The 17,428-nt window shown below is 37.0% G+C and overlaps 2 protein-coding genes and 1 pseudogene across 6 annotated transcripts in view; all 3 read left to right on the forward strand.

Moving 5' to 3' along the window:
- Window positions 1-584: 584 nt before the first annotated feature.
- LOC104821316 (two-component response regulator ARR11-like) lies at window positions 585-3,419 on the forward strand. Of its 3 annotated transcripts, none has more exons than XM_010552145.2 (5): window positions 585-1,159; window positions 1,436-1,588; window positions 1,719-2,114; window positions 2,210-2,286; window positions 2,385-3,419. In XM_010552145.2, exons 1-5 carry the CDS (start codon window positions 1,048-1,050, stop codon window positions 3,330-3,332), a joined length of 1,686 nt encoding a protein of 561 aa, XP_010550447.1. In that variant the 5' UTR covers window positions 585-1,047; the 3' UTR covers window positions 3,333-3,419. The 3 variants fall into 3 exon arrangements, with proteins under 3 accessions (XP_010550447.1, XP_010550456.1, XP_010550466.1); XM_010552154.2 differs by having other exon boundaries at window positions 1,066-1,196; XM_010552164.1 differs by lacking the exon at window positions 585-1,159 and adding an exon at window positions 1,264-1,349.
- A 3,315-nt stretch (window positions 3,420-6,734) lies between these two features.
- LOC104825407 lies at window positions 6,735-10,801 on the forward strand (annotated as a pseudogene).
- Window positions 10,802-13,831: 3,030 nt separating this feature from the next.
- Window positions 13,832-17,428, forward strand: part of LOC104821335 (probable ADP-ribosylation factor GTPase-activating protein AGD14) — a 5,977-nt gene continuing 2,380 nt past the window's right edge. Inside the window, exons 1-8 of one of the 3 annotated variants that reach the window (XM_010552182.2) lie at window positions 13,833-14,019; window positions 14,141-14,240; window positions 14,718-14,779; window positions 15,678-15,765; window positions 15,851-15,912; window positions 16,030-16,126; window positions 16,455-16,868; window positions 17,038-17,422. In XM_010552182.2, the coding sequence (XP_010550484.1) occupies window positions 14,145-14,240; window positions 14,718-14,779; window positions 15,678-15,765; window positions 15,851-15,912; window positions 16,030-16,126; window positions 16,455-16,868; window positions 17,038-17,422 (1,204 nt within the window). In that variant the 5' untranslated portion in view covers window positions 13,833-14,019; window positions 14,141-14,144. Of the gene's footprint in view, window positions 14,241-14,717; window positions 14,780-15,677; window positions 15,766-15,850; window positions 15,913-16,029; window positions 16,127-16,454; window positions 16,869-17,037 lie in introns of all 3 variants that reach the window. The other 2 variants (XM_010552190.2, XM_010552175.2) reach the window with 2 other exon arrangements.

The raw sequence follows: 17,428 nt of genomic DNA on the forward strand, positions 1-17,428 counted from the left end.
GTTAAATCATTCAAAACGATGAGAATTGCGATGAAGATGTTAGTCACATGATAAAAGTTGGATGGATGAAACAGAGACAAGCTACGAGATTCTTTGCGATCGTAAGGTTTCCATACGGTTGAAAGAAAAATTCTATATCATACCATCATAAGACCCGTATTGATGTATGGTAACGAATGTTGGGTGGACAAACGATAAAATGTGTCCAAAACGAATGTGACCGAGATAAAAATGGTGCGATGGATGTATGAATATATATAAAAGAATGCATAGAATTAAAAATGAGAATATTAGAGAGAAGATAGTTAGATATAGAAAAAAAATTACGAAAAGAGGTTTAAGATGATTTGAACATGTACAATGTATACCGATAGATGTTTTATTTAGAAAAGTGGAGAATATAAAAATGAGGAGAAGGGAAAAGAGAAAGAGATACCCGGCTTATATAGAAATGAATCATTAGAAATGACTTAAAAGGTTTTATGGATATTGTTTTTATAAAAAAAATTCCGATTAATAAAAAAGTCTGTTATAAATCAATTTATATGTTTGTCATTAAATCTAAAATACAATATAATCTGAGTTCAACACTTTTTCTCCGGCAAAGTAAAGACGTACTAAAAATCCTGAATTCCCTCATGCAAGTTACAAAAAAAAAATGGAAAACGGAAACAAGATTTAAATTTCGTCAACAGAAATTATAATTAAGCCTAAACAACGAAAAAATAGGATTAAAAAAAGAAATGAAAAAGGAAAGGAACAAAAAGGGGAGGGGAGAAAAAAAAATATGAAGAGTATTGATGGGGAGGGAAAGCTAGCGTGCGCCACAGTGACCGTTATCTAGACGGCGCCAAATATTCGCCTATTTATTTTTTTTTATTTGTTTTTTATTTTTTTGGCCTTAGTTCTCAATAAAACGCAAACCCACTCCCATTTCTGCCTTTCCAAAAAAGAACACACACACAGTCAGACACAGAGCCCCACCGGATTTGTCTTGTCTCTCTGGTTTTCCGGTGAATCCTGTCGGTCGGAGAATCTCTATCGCCGATGACAATGGAGAAATGTTTCTCGCCGGTCGGCCTCCGTGTCCTGGTAGTGGACGACGACCCCACCTGGCTCAAGATCCTCGAGAAGATGCTGAAGAAGTGCTCGTATGAAGGTCCCCTCCCCATCATGTTCTTCTCCCCTCCTCCTTGGTTTTCTTCTTAAGATCCTTGTCTTCTTTTTCGTTTTTCCTGCTCTTATGGCGAATCTGTTCTGAACTACTACTGTCTGAACACCTTGAGATCCCTCCCAGATTCTGAGTCTTTTCTGAGATTTTGATGGAAGAGAAACCTTCAGACATGGAAGTATATGTTTATCCATGTTGTGTGACAAATCTGTATAAAAGGAATACAGCCTAACACAAATATTGACAATCTCCTCGTACTTGTAGTTACTACCTGTGGCTTGGCGAGAGAGGCTCTGAAGCTACTCCGGGAGCGTAAGGACGGGTACGATATCGTGATCAGCGATGTGAACATGCCGGACATGGATGGGTTCAAGCTTCTTGAGCATGTCGGGCTCGAGATGGATCTTCCTGTTATAAGTAATTTCTCAACTTCTATATCGAACTCCCAAAAGAAGAGGTCCAAGAAAAAAGAAAGAAAGAGTCTTTATGCTGATATCACTTTATAAGCTTAAGGGTTCTGAGTTCAAAGCTGTATTTACTTGTGCAGTGATGTCGGTGGATGGAGAGACAAGCCGGGTGATGAAGGGCGTTCAGCACGGAGCCTGTGACTACCTACTGAAACCGATAAGGATGAAGGAGCTGAAGATCATATGGCAACATGTCCTCAGAAAGAAGCTCCAAGAATTCAGAGACGTCGAAGGGTATGAAGGAGCCGAGAGTATTTGGATCTCCAGGCATGGCCTTGATCAATCGGAAGATGCCCATTTTCTCGGTGGGGAGGAAGTTTCTTTCGGAAGGAAAAGGAAGGACACGGAGAAGAAGCAGCATCAAGATGACAGGGACCTGACCGATCCATCTTCCACGAAGAAAGCAAGAGTGGTTTGGACATTTGAGCTTCACCAGAAGTTTGTGCACGCTGTGAATCAGATCGGATGTGATCACAGTAAGTACTTCTACGGTTTGGTGCTCTGGTTTTGCTTCCCTTCATCATATGTCTGCTCACAGAACCCTGATTTTTGTGGGTTTCTTCTTCTGTAGAAGCCGGTCCGAAGAAAATTCTGGACCTTATGAATGTTCCGTGGCTCACCAGAGAAAATGTTGCAAGCCACCTGCAGGTAAGAGCCTTGTAACTTAACTCTCTTACATCAAACAGTGATTAGGACTTGTCAGATAGAGAGACAAAACATGGATAGAACTTGTTTTACTGTCGCAGAAATACAGGCTTTACCTTAGCAGATTAGAGAAGGAGAAGGGGCAGAAGAATATGGATTCACCCCCTAAAGATGCAGAAGTATGTCCAAGCCACCAGAGCCCGAGAAAAATACAGCCTGCAGAAGTTCAGAATAGTAGCTACACGTTCTCTGGAGGTAGCCCGGGAGTTCAGACACCAAACCCGAGCGCTACAGATGTTGATCAGAAGGGGATTGCTTCAACCGCAGTGTCTGAAACCAAAATAAGCAATATCCTCAGTCCACAAAAGGCCAAAAAGCCACGTACAGGATACGATCCTTCCCTTGCACCATTTGCATCAGAAGCTAGTCCAAGTGTGATGAACTCTTCACTTCCCCAACAGTATTCTTGGAACGATGTTCCACAATTTCTTGAATCGAAGCCAATTTCCCTTGGAGGCAGCTTTCTTCCGCAACCATTGACTGGTCAAAGTTATTATGCGGAGAATCCTGTGCCATGTCTCATTGAAACAGAAGTCAAGCCTCCGTTCGAGATTCCAGTCAGCAGTTGCCTGAACCGAGTAGCTCCTGTGAACGGGGATGACTTCCTTCTGCAACAAGACAAGAACTCTACAATGGGCCTTCATGACTTGTCTGCTCCATCTTCCATCTCTGGTACAATGCTGCAGGAATCCAATTGCAGTATACCATGTAATACAGAGTCAATCCTGAGAAACCTAAACTGGGATTTCCCAGAACCGCACCCAGCAGCATCACTGGACAGAGACCTAGGCTTGTTTTGGCTTCAAGGTGACCGCTTTCTCGAGAATTCTGGATTGCAAAATACAGAATTTACAGACTACAATGACCCATCATTCCTTGCTGCGTACCCACTTCACATGTATGATGCCACGAGGTTTGACAATGAGCTTCTTCTTCTCCCTGACCAAGATGAGTACTCCCTTGTAGACCAAGGGCTATTCATAGTTTGACCTCACTCCCTTTACTTGTTTAGCTGTATTGATGGGGAATTCAGCCTTATAAACAATTTTAAACCATACCCGAAATGTGTTGCTTTATATGGAAGACACTGCAATTGCATGCAGGTTTTTCAGGTTAACACCTGCAAATAATCTTTGCTTCTCCAAGAACCACCTTCCGCTGTCACATGCATGACAGTACAATAACTCTGTCATGCTCCTCTATGTCTCTCCCACTACCTGGCTGTCTAGTCTTCTTCCCTGCAAATCCATGGCGGAATCAAGTTCAGAAATGAGGTGAGACAGCTTGAGAAGCATGTCCACAATTGTTTCCATTCGGCCTGAACCATCAACCTGACTTACACATTACAACCAGGCTCTCGTACAAGAGCGAGGAAAGACAAGAACAATGATCACTTGACATTGATGTCCAAGATCTTTCCGGAGAGTTCTAGCCTTTGGTATGGTTTATGTTCTCCAACTCAACATTTTCAGGCAGAGGAGTGATTCTGCTGTTGGAACAGACCAATCTCCCCTCTTTCTTCTCCACTTCCTCTTCCTCACCCTCTTCACCTCCATGTCCATGGATCTTCTCCTTCTTTGTTACTTAAGCATTTTCTCTTCAACCCACACTTCACGTCCTCCATGGTGTCCTTCCTCTGCTGTTAGGTGCTGGAGATGACCATCCATGGCTGCTCGAGTATGCAAATGGGTAACTCCTCCAAAATCTGCTGCACAGTTCGTGCCGTTGGGAATCTGTCCCATAATCCTATGAACAAAGTATATGAGACCAACAGACCAAAAACTGCGCAAATTTGACAGAGATGATTCACGGCAGACAGATTCAAACCCAGAAACCGAAATGAAATCGGGAGCGCATAGAAAAAGGTTTGTCTGGGTTATGCTCTTCTCTCTCTGCAAATGGCCGAGGTTGTCCAAAAAATCCATTTCTGTTTTCTGCAACAATAGAAACAGAATTCTGAAATTCTGCAACACGCAACACTTTTATTTACACATTAGCACTCATACAAACTGCTCGGTTTCTTCCAAATAGGATTACAGAACACAAAAGTCTGCAATGAGTTACTCAATTTTTTCTTACAGAATGTATAAACCACCAAACCAAGTAACTGTAATCTGCAGTTACACGAACGGTCGCATAAAATTAAGAAGCAACAGTAACTGAAACATCAACCAATGTTTTCTGACATAAACTCCAACTAATCTTAATATACGACACCAACTTCACTTGCCACTTGAGACAGAGCCAACAGAGATTGTCTCCGTTGTCCCTCACCGCAGCCGCCACGCAACTCTGGCTGCCTCCGCCATTATGAGTCCGGAAAGCGGGAGAGAGGAAGACAATCACCCAATCCAGGAACTGCTTGCGACATTTTCATCCGAGCGAATGCTCCTGAGAATCGATCAGAATTCACAGAAAACTAGAAGTGGAAGGGGATGGAAGCGAAGAAGGTTCACTGTTAAATTGAAGGAAGAGAATGAAGATGTGTTTCTAAGAACATTCTGGAAAGACAAAACATCTTTTGCGATTGCACAATCATAAATGGCTACGATGTTGTAATGAAAGCGAAAGATATGTCGATCAAATTCGTAGGAGATTTGGCGCGTTTAATAATCCTCAACCATGGGATTAGGATTGTATCTTTTTTGTCTTAATTCTTTCGTAATAAATGAAGCCAAATAAGGTAAAAATCAATCACACACGCTCATGCTCATGAGTTTCATCTTTTGGTCTTTGTTGTCGTTTAGCTCATGCTCGTGTTTGTTGTGATTTGATCGATCGGGTAAATCCAAAAGGCCAATAGAAATAAAATCTCCAATTAACCATAAGTAAATAAAACAGCACATGTTAATTCTTTAAATCACATATACACGGCTTAGATTTTAGATATGTTTTTGAAACATGTGTTTAGTTTTCTTTTCCACCAAGAAACTAGCCGAGCCTTGTTTACTACTATAGACATTCTACTTTGAATCTTTCTTGTCAAATTAAAAAAGAACCAAAGCGCGTGCCATCACTGTCTGTCATTGAATTTTAAATTTATTTTCCTTTAAAATTGATAAAACATTATGGTATTTTCTTTCCTAATCTCCTTTCATTTTTCTTGGTCTCCAAACAAGTTGGAAAATTATGTTTTTTTCATTCTCCTCGACGGAATTCACATTTCGATTTTGCTATATTAGACCGCATTTCATGAGAATATATATATATATCTATATATACACACATACACACACAATATACACACCAAGGCCTTACAACAACCAAAATCAAGAACACTTGTTATATTCAAAACATAAAAAAAAAAATCGAGAAGTCTTGTAACAACTCGTGGAGGATGGCTGCCATTTCGCACCTCTTCATCTTTCTTTTCATTGTCGACGGGATATTACTCGCGAATTCGCGGATCCAATACAGCGTTGAATGTTCATATTTGAAGAATCCGGACGATCCGTTTCATCCTGATAAAGGGTTGAAGTTCGTAAACAGGTCGAAGAAGGGTCCTCGTAGGCCGCCTAGCCCCGTTGCAGGCCAAGGCCATAGTCCTCGCCTTCCACCCAAGAACAATTGATTCTGGTAAAAGTTGTAAGCATTTTGCAATAGACGAAGAATGAAATCCTCTGTCTCGATCAGAGGGTTGTCTTGGACGAATAATCCAACCTTGACCATCCAATCACATACATGTACATACACCTATATATAGTGGCGGACTTACATACATGTGAATGGAGTCCCATGCCCCCATAGCTATATTTAAAAAAAAAATAGTTATAAATTTTTATAGATTTTAATAAGAAACCAAACGTGTCCCCTCATATTTTTAATGTGGGCCCTCTTTTATTTAGATTTTTGAATATTTTCCTTAAACATGTCTCCACTTTTATCTAATTACTTTTTAGGTTTAGACCACGCCGTCATAATTTTTATATCATTATTTTATTTCCCTCTCTCCTCCCCTTTCTCTCTTTCGCTCTTTCTCCCATTCGATCAAAAAATAAACAAAGTAGCAATACTGAGATCAAAGGTACGTTTATGATTTTAGTTTTTATTTGTTTATTTGTTTTTATGTATGTTTTAATCATACGAATTAATTTAATATTATATATTTATTTATTTTTGTATTTCATTTGACAGGAAAATTAATGGATAAATTTCTCAAAAGAAATTTTGCATCGATATCTCAAAATAATGGTGAAATTACAATCGAGAATGTATCAAATTCTCAGGTTAGTCTCTCAATACCTGAAAAAATTGATTTGGATGATTTGCCTTCGGATCCAGCTGATAGGAAAAAAATATTAGAGTATCATCCTAATCAGAGAGATGAGATAAGACACAAATATTTGATTAGGGGACCTTGTCAACCACGTGGTCATGACTTTCCAAAGAAGATGATAGAAAATAAATTGAGGCGATTTAATCCAGCTTGGTTTGACCAATACAGTGATTGGTTAGAGTATAACATAAAGAAAGATAAAACATTTTGCTTGTGTTGCTACTTGTTTAGAGAACAAGTTGAGAATGATGCTTTTGTGTCAGATGGTTTTTCAAGTTGGAATAAAATCGAGAGGTTGGCTTCTCATGTGGGTGATGTCAATAGTTTTCATAATAATGCACGCAAAAAGAGTGATGATTTGATGAGGCAAAGTCAATCTATCATACATGCTATGCATAAGCAAAGTGATACGATGAAAAACGAGTATCGTATTCGGTTGAATGCCTCAATTAGTTCTTCTAGATATTTGTTAAATCAAGGCTACCGTTTCGAGGCCACGATGAGTCAGAAATTTCTGATAATAAAGGAAATTTTCTGGAACTTGTCAAATATACTGCATAACAAAATGATGGTTTGAGTAAGGTTGTTTTGAAGAATGCTCTGTGGAATAGTCAGATGGTTTCTCCAAAAATCCAGAAAGATATTGTACAATGTTTTGCAGAACAAATAACCCAAGACATAATTCAGGAGATTGGACATGATGTGTTTGGGTTGCTGGTGGATGAGTCTAGTGATGTTTCTGATAAAGAGTAGATGACAGTAGTTTTTCATTTTGTTGACAAGAATGGGATAGTGAAAGAGAGATTTATTGATCTTGTTCATGTGAAAGAAACATCTGCTTTATCTCTGAAGTCTGCCATTGATTCTTTGTTTGCTAAACATGGTTTGAGTTTAAAAAAGGTCAGAGGACAAGGCTATGATGGGGCAAGCAATATGAAAGGTGAATTTAATGGATTGAGATCGTTGATCTCAAGAGAAAATAAATCAGCATATTATATTCATTTTTTCGCTCACCAACTTCAATTGGTCGTTGTAGCAGTTGCAAAAGAGTTATTTGATGTTGGAAATTTTTTCGACATGATTTCAGTTTTGTTGAATGTGGTTGGAGCTTCCTGTAAAAGAAAAGATATGATTTGAGAAAGTCATCGAACGAAAGTGAACGAAGGAATTAATAGTGGAGAGATTAACACAGGAAAAGGGTTGAATCAAGATATTACTCTTCAGAGACCTGAAAATACGCGTTGGGGATCTCATTACAAAATACTATTGCGTTTGGTTGGGTTATTTTCTTCTGTCATTGAGGTGTTTGAGTACATTGAGAATGATGGCACTGATACAGTTAAAAGACGTCAAGCATATGGTCTTATCAAATATTTCTACACATTTGCTTTTGTGTTCTATCTACAGCTGATGTTGCTCATTCTGGGACTCACAGATAATTTATCAATGGCTTTACAAAGGAAAGATCAAGACATTTTGAATGCTATTTCATTGGTGAAATCTACAAAGAGACAATTACAACAACAAAGAGATGGTGGATGGAATTCGCTTTTGGACGACGTGTATTCTTTTTGTGAGAAACACAATATTGAAATGATCAATATGGAAGAAGATTATGTTGATTCAAGGAAGCCAAGAAAAAAGAGCAATATAAGCAACTTACATCACTATCAGGTAGATTGTTTCTATATTGTTATGGATTTGCAGCTTCAAGAACTTAATGATCGATTTGACGAGGTAAATTCAGAACTGCTCATTTGCATAGCATCTTTGAGTCCTGCTGACTCATTTCGTGAGTTTAACATGCCAAATCTAGTGAAATTGGCTGAATTTTATCCTGACAATTTCAGTTTTTTGGAGAAAGTGTCTCTTCGACATGAACTTAGTATCTACATCGACAATTTGACGAAAGATGATCGATTTTCTAATTTGACTAACTTGGAGATCTTGCTCGTCTTATGGTGGAAACAAAGAAACATCTTTCATATCCATTGGTGTACAAACTTTTACAGTTAAAAGACGTCAAGCATATGGTCTTATCAAATATTTCTACACATTTGCTTTTGTGTTCTATCTACAGCTGATGTTGCTCATTCTGGGACTCACAGATAATTTATCAATGGCTTTACAAAGGAAAGATCAAGACATTTTGAATGCTATTTCATTGGTGAAATCTACAAAGAGACAATTACAACAACAAAGAGATGGTGGATGGAATTCGCTTTTGGACGACGTGTATTCTTTTTGTGAGAAACACAATATTGAAATGATCAATATGGAAGAAGATTATGTTGATTCAAGGAAGCCAAGAAAAAAGAGCAATATAAGCAACTTACATCACTATCAGGTAGATTGTTTCTATATTGTTATGGATTTGCAGCTTCAAGAACTTAATGATCGATTTGACGAGGTAAATTCAGAACTGCTCATTTGCATAGCATCTTTGAGTCCTGCTGACTCATTTCGTGAGTTTAACATGCCAAATCTAGTGAAATTGGCTGAATTTTATCCTGACAATTTCAGTTTTTTGGAGAAAGTGTCTCTTCGACATGAACTTAGTATCTACATCGACAATTTGACGAAAGATGATCGATTTTCTAATTTGACTAAGTAAATTCAGAACTGCTCATTTGCATAGCATCTTTGAGTCCTGCTGACTCATTTCGTGAGTTTAACATGCCAAATCTAGTGAAATTGGCTGAATTTTATCCTGACAATTTCAGTTTTTTGGAGAAAGTGTCTCTTCGACATGAACTTAGTATCTACATCGACAATTTGACGAAAGATGATCGATTTTCTAATTTGACTAACTTGGAGATCTTGCTCGTCTTATGGTGGAAACAAAGAAACATCTTTCATATCCATTGGTGTACAAACTTTTGAAGTTGGCTCTGATTTTGCCTGTTGCCACCGCGACTGTTGAGAGATACTTTTCAGGGATGAAATTTGTGAAGACAGTTTTACGCAATCGGATTGGTGATCAGTTTTTGAGTAATTGTCTAGTTTGTTTCATTGAAAAAGATATATTTCAGATGATTAGAAATAAAGTTGTTATGGATAATTTTCAAAAAATGAAGAACCGTAGAATTCAGTTGTAAAACATAAACAACTTTATGACGATTTATTTTTATTAATATTTTTTTTATATTTTATATCATTAATAATTGTTGCCCCCAGTGGAAAAAAAATTATGGGTCCGCCCCTGCCTATATATATATATATATATGTGTGTATAAGTAGTCTTACAATTCTTTGAAGAACACAAATTAAGTTCTAGCCGATCGAACAACAAACTCGCTGAGAACTAATGAGAACCTTTCCTTTGCGCCACGTGGTCGTATTAGCGGCCATACTGAATCTCTTATTGAATGATCCTCCATGTCACACTGTCACAGCCTCGAGGGCTCCATTGTATCTCCGTGAAGATTTTTAGCTTCATCACGAAGACGATGATGATCATGACCATGACCATGCTCATGATCGTTACCATAACCTTTTTCGTCCTTACATGATGAAGAACGCTGTCCCACGCAAGGCTAAGCCCATCCCTTTGCCGTCAGCGTCGGTCGCCAGCACAATGCAAGAGTCCTACAAACAACTCGCCCGTTCCAATGTAATGAGAGGGTGCTTTGGAGTTGATTCTTCAATATACAATGGGCTTTTTGACCCGGAAATTGCTATGCATTCGTTTTATTTATCTGTTAATTTAATGTTACGTTTCTCTATTTCGTTCAAATATATGATAACATTGCGGTATATAATTGGATTATGATTGGACAAAACTCAATCACAAAATCACAAGACAGAAACAGTCCAAAAAGAGCATATATATATATATATATATATATATATATGCTGCATATGCATATATCATCATCCAAAGAACCGTACAAACGGTAAATGTATTCACCACAAGAAATTGGGAATCATAAATATGATTCCCTTTTCAGAACTTATCTCCTTTTATGTCCAGACATCTAAGAAAATCAGTAACCACACGAACATATTATATAACATAACCACCTTTTCTGTAGCTTTGTACGATTGATTCAGAAAGTCTATGGCTTCCATGGCCGTGAATGTCAACCTCGGGGCGGATTCTTCCTGTTTCTAGGTTTAGGAACAGGACCTTTTCCGGGGTTCCCTATCGGCGGGTTTGGCGGCCTTACCGGTGGCTTGTGAGCCTTCATCACAACCTTTGTCTTCAACGACATGAATTGAGAAGAAAATCTTGATGGATAGGGATCAAAATCCGGCCCTTCGGGATTACTTGCGCCGCAAGAAAGAAATAACGGACGAGTAAGCAGTAAAAAGATCAAGAACAAGCATGGGGGAGTATTAGCCATGACCCTTGTTTTACGACCTTTTCTAAAACGTGGTTTCAAATATATGATCGCATATTATTTCCTCTTATATCCCCTCGATTACGTGATGCCGTGGTGAAGGGGGGATTATAAGTTAGTTCTTTGTATATTTTTAAACAATGATTAAAATAATCAATGGTTAAACATATTAAATTCTAATATTCAGATGTTTGACTAAAAATACAATACAACTAATATCATTTTCAAGCGAGAAAAATGCCGATAATGTTAGTTCGCAATGAATAAAAAAAATACACGAGATTTATTTTCTTTACTTTTTGGTCAAGAAAGTTGTGACGAGGTGATCGGGATATAATCTTTATCCTATTTAATTTTAATTCGAATACTCAAACTTCTAATTTTTTTTTTCCTTCATTACTGATTTATTAAATATTCCACATTTTAATATCCATACTTGTTAAAATAACCTAAGCCACGCGTTTTGTTTTTGTTTTTGTTTTGGTTTTGATTGTAATTGATCAAAACGACACATTTTTGAAACTTTTACAAATTTCACAAAAATTTAATATTAAAATGTAGAATAAATTAAAATTTCTATTTTAAAACAAGGGTACTAAACATGAGAAATCAACAACTAGAGATCAGGGCCGTCTCATTGTTAACGGAGCCTCGTGCAAATACTATATATTTATATTTATTTCTTATTTTTTAATCAATTTTAATATATATATATATATATATATACATATTGAGATTTTTTAAAAATATATATTTTTTCAATCATAAAATAGAAAACTAATTTTATAACATATTTTTTATGATAACATTCAACCCTTTGAAAGATTCAATATTAGATAACATAATCGTAATTTGTTTATATCTCATAGCATTGACTCTAAAAATACAAAGATCATCAAGAATTTCTTCTTTTTTTTAATATTATATATATTCATTTGTTTCAATTTATTCATAGTCAATCATTCGAAGGCTAAACTTTCCATCTTGGACCGTTGATCGTTTTGTTTGTAATAATCAGTGGAATTTCCCCTTATAGCATTATGAAGATCACGTAACTTCTCTTTGTACGCAAATTAAAAAGACAAATAGAAAAGGAATTGGAAAATCAACAAAGAAATCGCGTCAAACACATACACATGCTTCACTTGCCTCTTTATATAACTACGACAACAACGTTCTCCATTGACACTTTCATGATTCAGAGAGTTACTCGTTAAAACGTCTACATGCGGATTTCAACATTAAAGATTTCAAGAAAAGAAGGACAATCATTTTTTTTTTAATTACAGTAGAAAGTAGAAACCCCGTCAACTGTCTTTCGGATGCACATTAGGCAAACCTCGACCCTACACAATGATCTATAAACCACATATAACAGGTAAACCAGTCGAAAACTCATAATGAAAAGGATTGAACTCGTGACCTCATGATAAAGATAAGAGTTCTCAATCAACTGAGTTGGGGCTTTCCCAAAAGGACTATCATTTCTCATTAGTGAAGGGATGATGACAATCTCATCTTGTTCCGAGACAAAAAAGACTATAAGTTTTTGTTATTGTAGATCAAACTGCTTCTTTCGTAGATGAATCCGAACGAGAGGAAGAGTGGCCAAAGATTTTTCCGACGGCTAACTTGCGGAATATTTCCTTCTCTTGTTTAAGAAAGGTTTCATCTTCAAGTAATCTAAGTGCTCTCCCACTTAAGTTTTTTTTTTAAACTTCAACTCCCTAATCGATCTTTTAAGCATAAAATTATACGTTAATAGATGATGACATGAATATGATCAAGTGACTCTAAACTGTAAAGAAACAAAACCCTTTTGCATCAATGCACTGAAAATCCATCACTGATTCGGTAGCTCTTTCTGTCGTGTTGAAACTCCCCTTTTTGCAACGCTTAAAATGACCAAACCAAGTTTGGGTAATCTACTAGAAAGAGAAATGCAAAGTATGTTTTTATTTTGAATTCAAATTCAAACGTGGAGAGAAATATTCACCCGTACGTCTCCGATCTTCTGAAAAATATAATTGTATCAAAAGTTTAGTGAACTTTCGAATTATAAAAAAAAAAACCATTTAAGAGGACCATGCATGAACCAGCAGATGATTCAACACAATCAAATCTTTATAGAAAAAAATGTTTAGACATTACTTCATTTGTCTTAGCCTTTAATATGTTAAGTATATGTGTATACTTAATAAATGCGTGCTCAACATTCCACATAAGAATTAGGAATGAACTTTCACCTCTTAATATTACTTCATTTGTCCTTAGCCTTCAATACTCTCCATCTTTTGTATAGGAAAACTAGCATTTCTTTAAACGCCATCTCTTTAAATGATTTTTTTTTTCTACGTTTAAAGTTTTCATTGTCTAAGTAATTTTCCAGGTTTTATACCCATTATTTTAGATTTTATACCCATTATATTAATTTTTTTTACAAATTTAATTGGTGCTGTTTAGGAATGGGAATATTACAAAACACAAAATAAAAATAAATGTAACCCATCAGAAAATCTGAATAACCAATCCATAGAACATAACAAATTGCTCCAAGATTCGCTAGTTTTTTTATGAAGCAACTTGAAACTTCACACAGAATTTATATTACATACGGGTGGGGAGGGAGATAATTTCTGGATTTATATGATCCATATACAAAGTCTGTTTCGGGGCCCGAATGGTAACAGTTAGAAGTCCTCTGTTATAAAAAAAAAATTGTTGTATGTATAATCATAGTTTAAAATATATAAATAAAGTGATCCGTGAAATATTTAAATTATGTTATTTTAAATTCCTCTTCATCTTTCCTTTTCTTCTTCTTTCATTTTCTTTTCAAATTGAAGACGACGGATACAAATAAATAAACTGTTCGTTTTCTCGTGGGGCAGCAGAAGACGACGAGTGAAAGGGAACACTCGTCTCTTCCCTTTGTTCTGAAAACAAAAATGAGGAGCTAAAGAAAAAAAAAACACTCGTCTTCAGTTTGCGCAAATTCAAAATCGGTCATTCATTCAAAGACCCAGCTCGAGAATCATCGATTATCAGATATTTCAGGTTTCATTTCCCCAGATTTCTTTGGAAAAAAAAAACCAATTGCTCGATCCGTGAGTCAATTTCAGATTCTGGGTACTCTCTCGTTTTGGGGTGTTCTTAGTGCGTATCATTTTGTTCGAAGAAAAATGGCGAGCAGAAGAGAAGAAGAGCGAAACGAGAAGATTATTCGAGGTCTTATGAAGCTTCCCCCGAATCGGCGTTGTATAAACTGCAATAGCTTGGTAAAATTGCTCCCTTCTTTAACGTAGTTTGCCAGTTTATGTGATTCTTAATTTGAATTAGCTTTGATTTCTTGTGAGTTTCCTCGGCTGTACTGAGCTTTGAACTGATGGGTTTCTCAAGGAATTGTGATATTACCTGAACTTCAGCTTAAGTCTTCGCTTTCTTTTCAATTTTATTTCTCTCACCATGTTTCGACGACGGTGATTTTTTTTTTTTCCCGAGAAAGTATGGTTGGGTTTTCATTGATATTTGTTTGGCTGCTTGGAAAATACGAAAATGGAAAGACGATTTATGAAGTTGAAGTCTTTATCCAATAAAGTTCCGGGGTCAATTTCTTCTTGTTATAATGATACTTGCATTTTCAAAAGTATGAATTTCCATTTAGATAGTTGCTTAATCTTAGCCCTCTCCTTTTTTTTCCTCTGGTTTCATATACAAATTTTGATCTAATTCGTTATTATCATTGACAAATGCAGGGTCCTCAATACGTTTGCACGACTTTCTGGACTTTCGTTTGCATGGCTTGCAGTGGAATACAGTGAGTATCTGATATATACCTTATGACTCACTTTTCTTTTGGATTCTATGAATGTTTGTTGCCCTTGTGTGCAAATTTTCATAATTTTTACGTTTCGATCTCCCAATATTATCCGATGGCTCCTTGCATTTTTCCTGACTGGTTTCTATGATCTGATTATATGATCTGGGATTCTTACCTGAAGTTGTTTTACTGGTGGCTGGCTTATTTATGGTAGGTGATACTTTCCAAAGGGTGGTAGGAAAGTTTTTTTATTTCAACCGTTTGTTTTTCTTATTACTCTCATACTAGTTTAGCATAATCTTTTCAAATCGAAGAGCCGCCATGGGCCGCTGGCACTGATTTGAACTCTACACTCAGCAGATCCCGAGTTAGACTTGGCTGTTCTGCCCAATCATGTAAGAACCATTTGGGTTGGAGTTGCCATGACCTTTGTCTCCAGCTCGACCAATGATTGAGCCATTTACTGTACATTTAAGGTGCTCCCACCCTCCCCATTCCCTCAAGACACTGCCAGAAAAGCAAAATATTTCAAATCTGTTTCATACTCCCCTTTTCCTATGCTAGGGAAATTGTCAATTCTGATATGGGGGTTTGTTTTTTAGATCTTGTTGCTGCTTTTTTCTACAAAGGACTTTTCTGGTCTGGGCTGTGGTAATATAGTTTTGCCTCTTCTATCATCTTTCCTCAGATATATTACCTATCCCTTAGGATCGGGCATAATTTTATATGTGGATAAGGGTTTCCTTATGTCTGGTTTGGAGGTTTGATGTGCATTTAATTTATAGCTGTCTGTTTCTTGATTAGGGTTCTCTTATATGATGTGGAGAATGTTTGTGTTGGCAACTCTTCCTTTAGTTTCCCATTTTCATCATTTATATCGTTCAATGTCCGACAGCCGTGAATTTACTCATCGTGTGAAGTCTGTTTCTATGGCAAAGTTTACTTCTCAAGAAGTTGAAGCACTTCAAAATGGAGGTAATCAGGTACCAGCAATGCTAAACTTCCTCTTCTTCAATTTTTCTTCAGATACATACTTCTCAATGTAGCTCATGAATTCCTCTTTTCCAGCGTGCCAGAGAAATCTATTTGAAACACTGGGATTATCAACGACAAAGGCTTCCTGACAGCAGGTTTAAAACACTTCGTTTTTCTGTTAATCCTTATATGGAGGCTCAAGACATGGTTCTTCCCCCCCTCAAAGGTGATATATTTAAAAATTGTAAAATCATGTTGTTTTGTTTTTGCAGCAATGCTGATGGAGTCCGTGAATTTATAAAACATGTGTACGAGGGAAAAAAATATGCTGGAATGAATCCTTCGGACAAGCCTCCAAGAGATAGCCAGGCAAGATAGTCTTGCATCTTATATTCCAATTGGCAAAGTTCTAGACATTTCGCTCTAATTTTGGATTGTAGTTTTTGTCCAAATATGGACATGATTTGAAAAATGCATAGGGTTTTATCTTAGGTTTTTCCATTGTTTGGTAATTCTCCTTTTACTTAAAACAAAGTCTTTAAGAATCTGTCTATCATACTATTGATTTAAGCTCATCAAATTTGTGCTGAAGCAAAAGCCGATACGTGATTCTTATTGTAAACAATTATTCTTATGATTAGTCTGACATACTCTATCTCTAACCTCGTCTACAATTTCATTATCTTATAATTGACAGACTCGTAAAAGTTCTGAAAATGTGACACGACGTCCCGAGTCATATCATTCCTACTCCCAAAGCCCTCCTTACGATTATCAGTATGAAGAACGTCGCTATGGAAAACAACCGTTAGGACTCAACAGCAAGTCTGCTTCAGAAAGAAACCTTCATTCTAAAGCCTCTAGTTTTGCATTCAGCCCCGGAAGCTTTCGTGATCATATGTTTGAAGACCAGTTTGCAAATGAGGGCTCTGCTCCAAGGGCTTCAGATTTCTCCCTTTCTAGCGGAGGAGATCCTTTCAGGTCTGAAATAGGGTCTCCAAATTCCCTGAAGGAATTTGGATTTAGCAGTCCGAGGTTTGAACATTCCAATGTTCCTTCAAGTGAAAATCTTCAGCGCACTGCAACCCTATTTCCAGATGGGCAACATCAGGTACTGTGCTTCATAAGAACCAAAGGGTGAAATAGTTTCTGATGCTAACTAGTAGACATGTATTGTTGATTCTAGCTAAGAATTGTTTTATTGCAATTGAAAGTCATCTAGCTTGTATCAGAAGCACATATTGTTTTGTTCCAATCTTTCTTTAACTTGTTACTTTCAGAGAGCTACATCCTTTGGGAGTGTCAGATTGTTTGACAGTAATTCCATGTCCGTCAAGTCATATAACTTCAGTGGCGATGTGGATGGAGTTTCTGAAAATGATCAAAGAACAGGAAATAATCAAGACAAAACATCTGTTCCCGCTCCTTCAATTGATTTGTTTCAGTTGCCAGGGACACCTGTGGCTCATTCTGTTAATACATTCCAACCTTCTACGGTAGCACAATCTCCGCCAATGAATTTGTTTCAACCTTCCAATGCATATCCTTCCGGATCTGCAGACTTAGTTTCTGGGATTGTGGATCATCAATCTACTGTAAAACCACCAGATATTTCTGTTCCAAAGAATGGAGGATGGGCTACTTTTGACAGTCCTGTTCCTGCTGCTGAAC

This window comes from Tarenaya hassleriana, unplaced genomic scaffold (genome assembly GCF_000463585.1).
Source record: "Tarenaya hassleriana unplaced genomic scaffold, ASM46358v1 Cleome1, whole genome shotgun sequence".
Classification (NCBI taxonomy): Eukaryota; Viridiplantae; Streptophyta; class Magnoliopsida; order Brassicales; family Cleomaceae; genus Tarenaya; species Tarenaya hassleriana.

Excerpts from the sequence above, each read along its gene's own strand:
- LOC104821316 (XM_010552145.2), top strand. The coding sequence starts at position 1,048 with ATGACAATGGAGAAATGTTTCTCGCCGGTCGGCCTCCGTGTCCTGGTA. Across the intron at positions 2,115-2,209 it reads TCAGATCGGATGTGATCACA|AAGCCGGTCCGAAGAAAATT; the intron begins GTAAGTACTTCT and ends CTTCTTCTGTAG. Across the intron at positions 2,287-2,384 it reads ATGTTGCAAGCCACCTGCAG|AAATACAGGCTTTACCTTAG; the intron begins GTAAGAGCCTTG and ends TTACTGTCGCAG.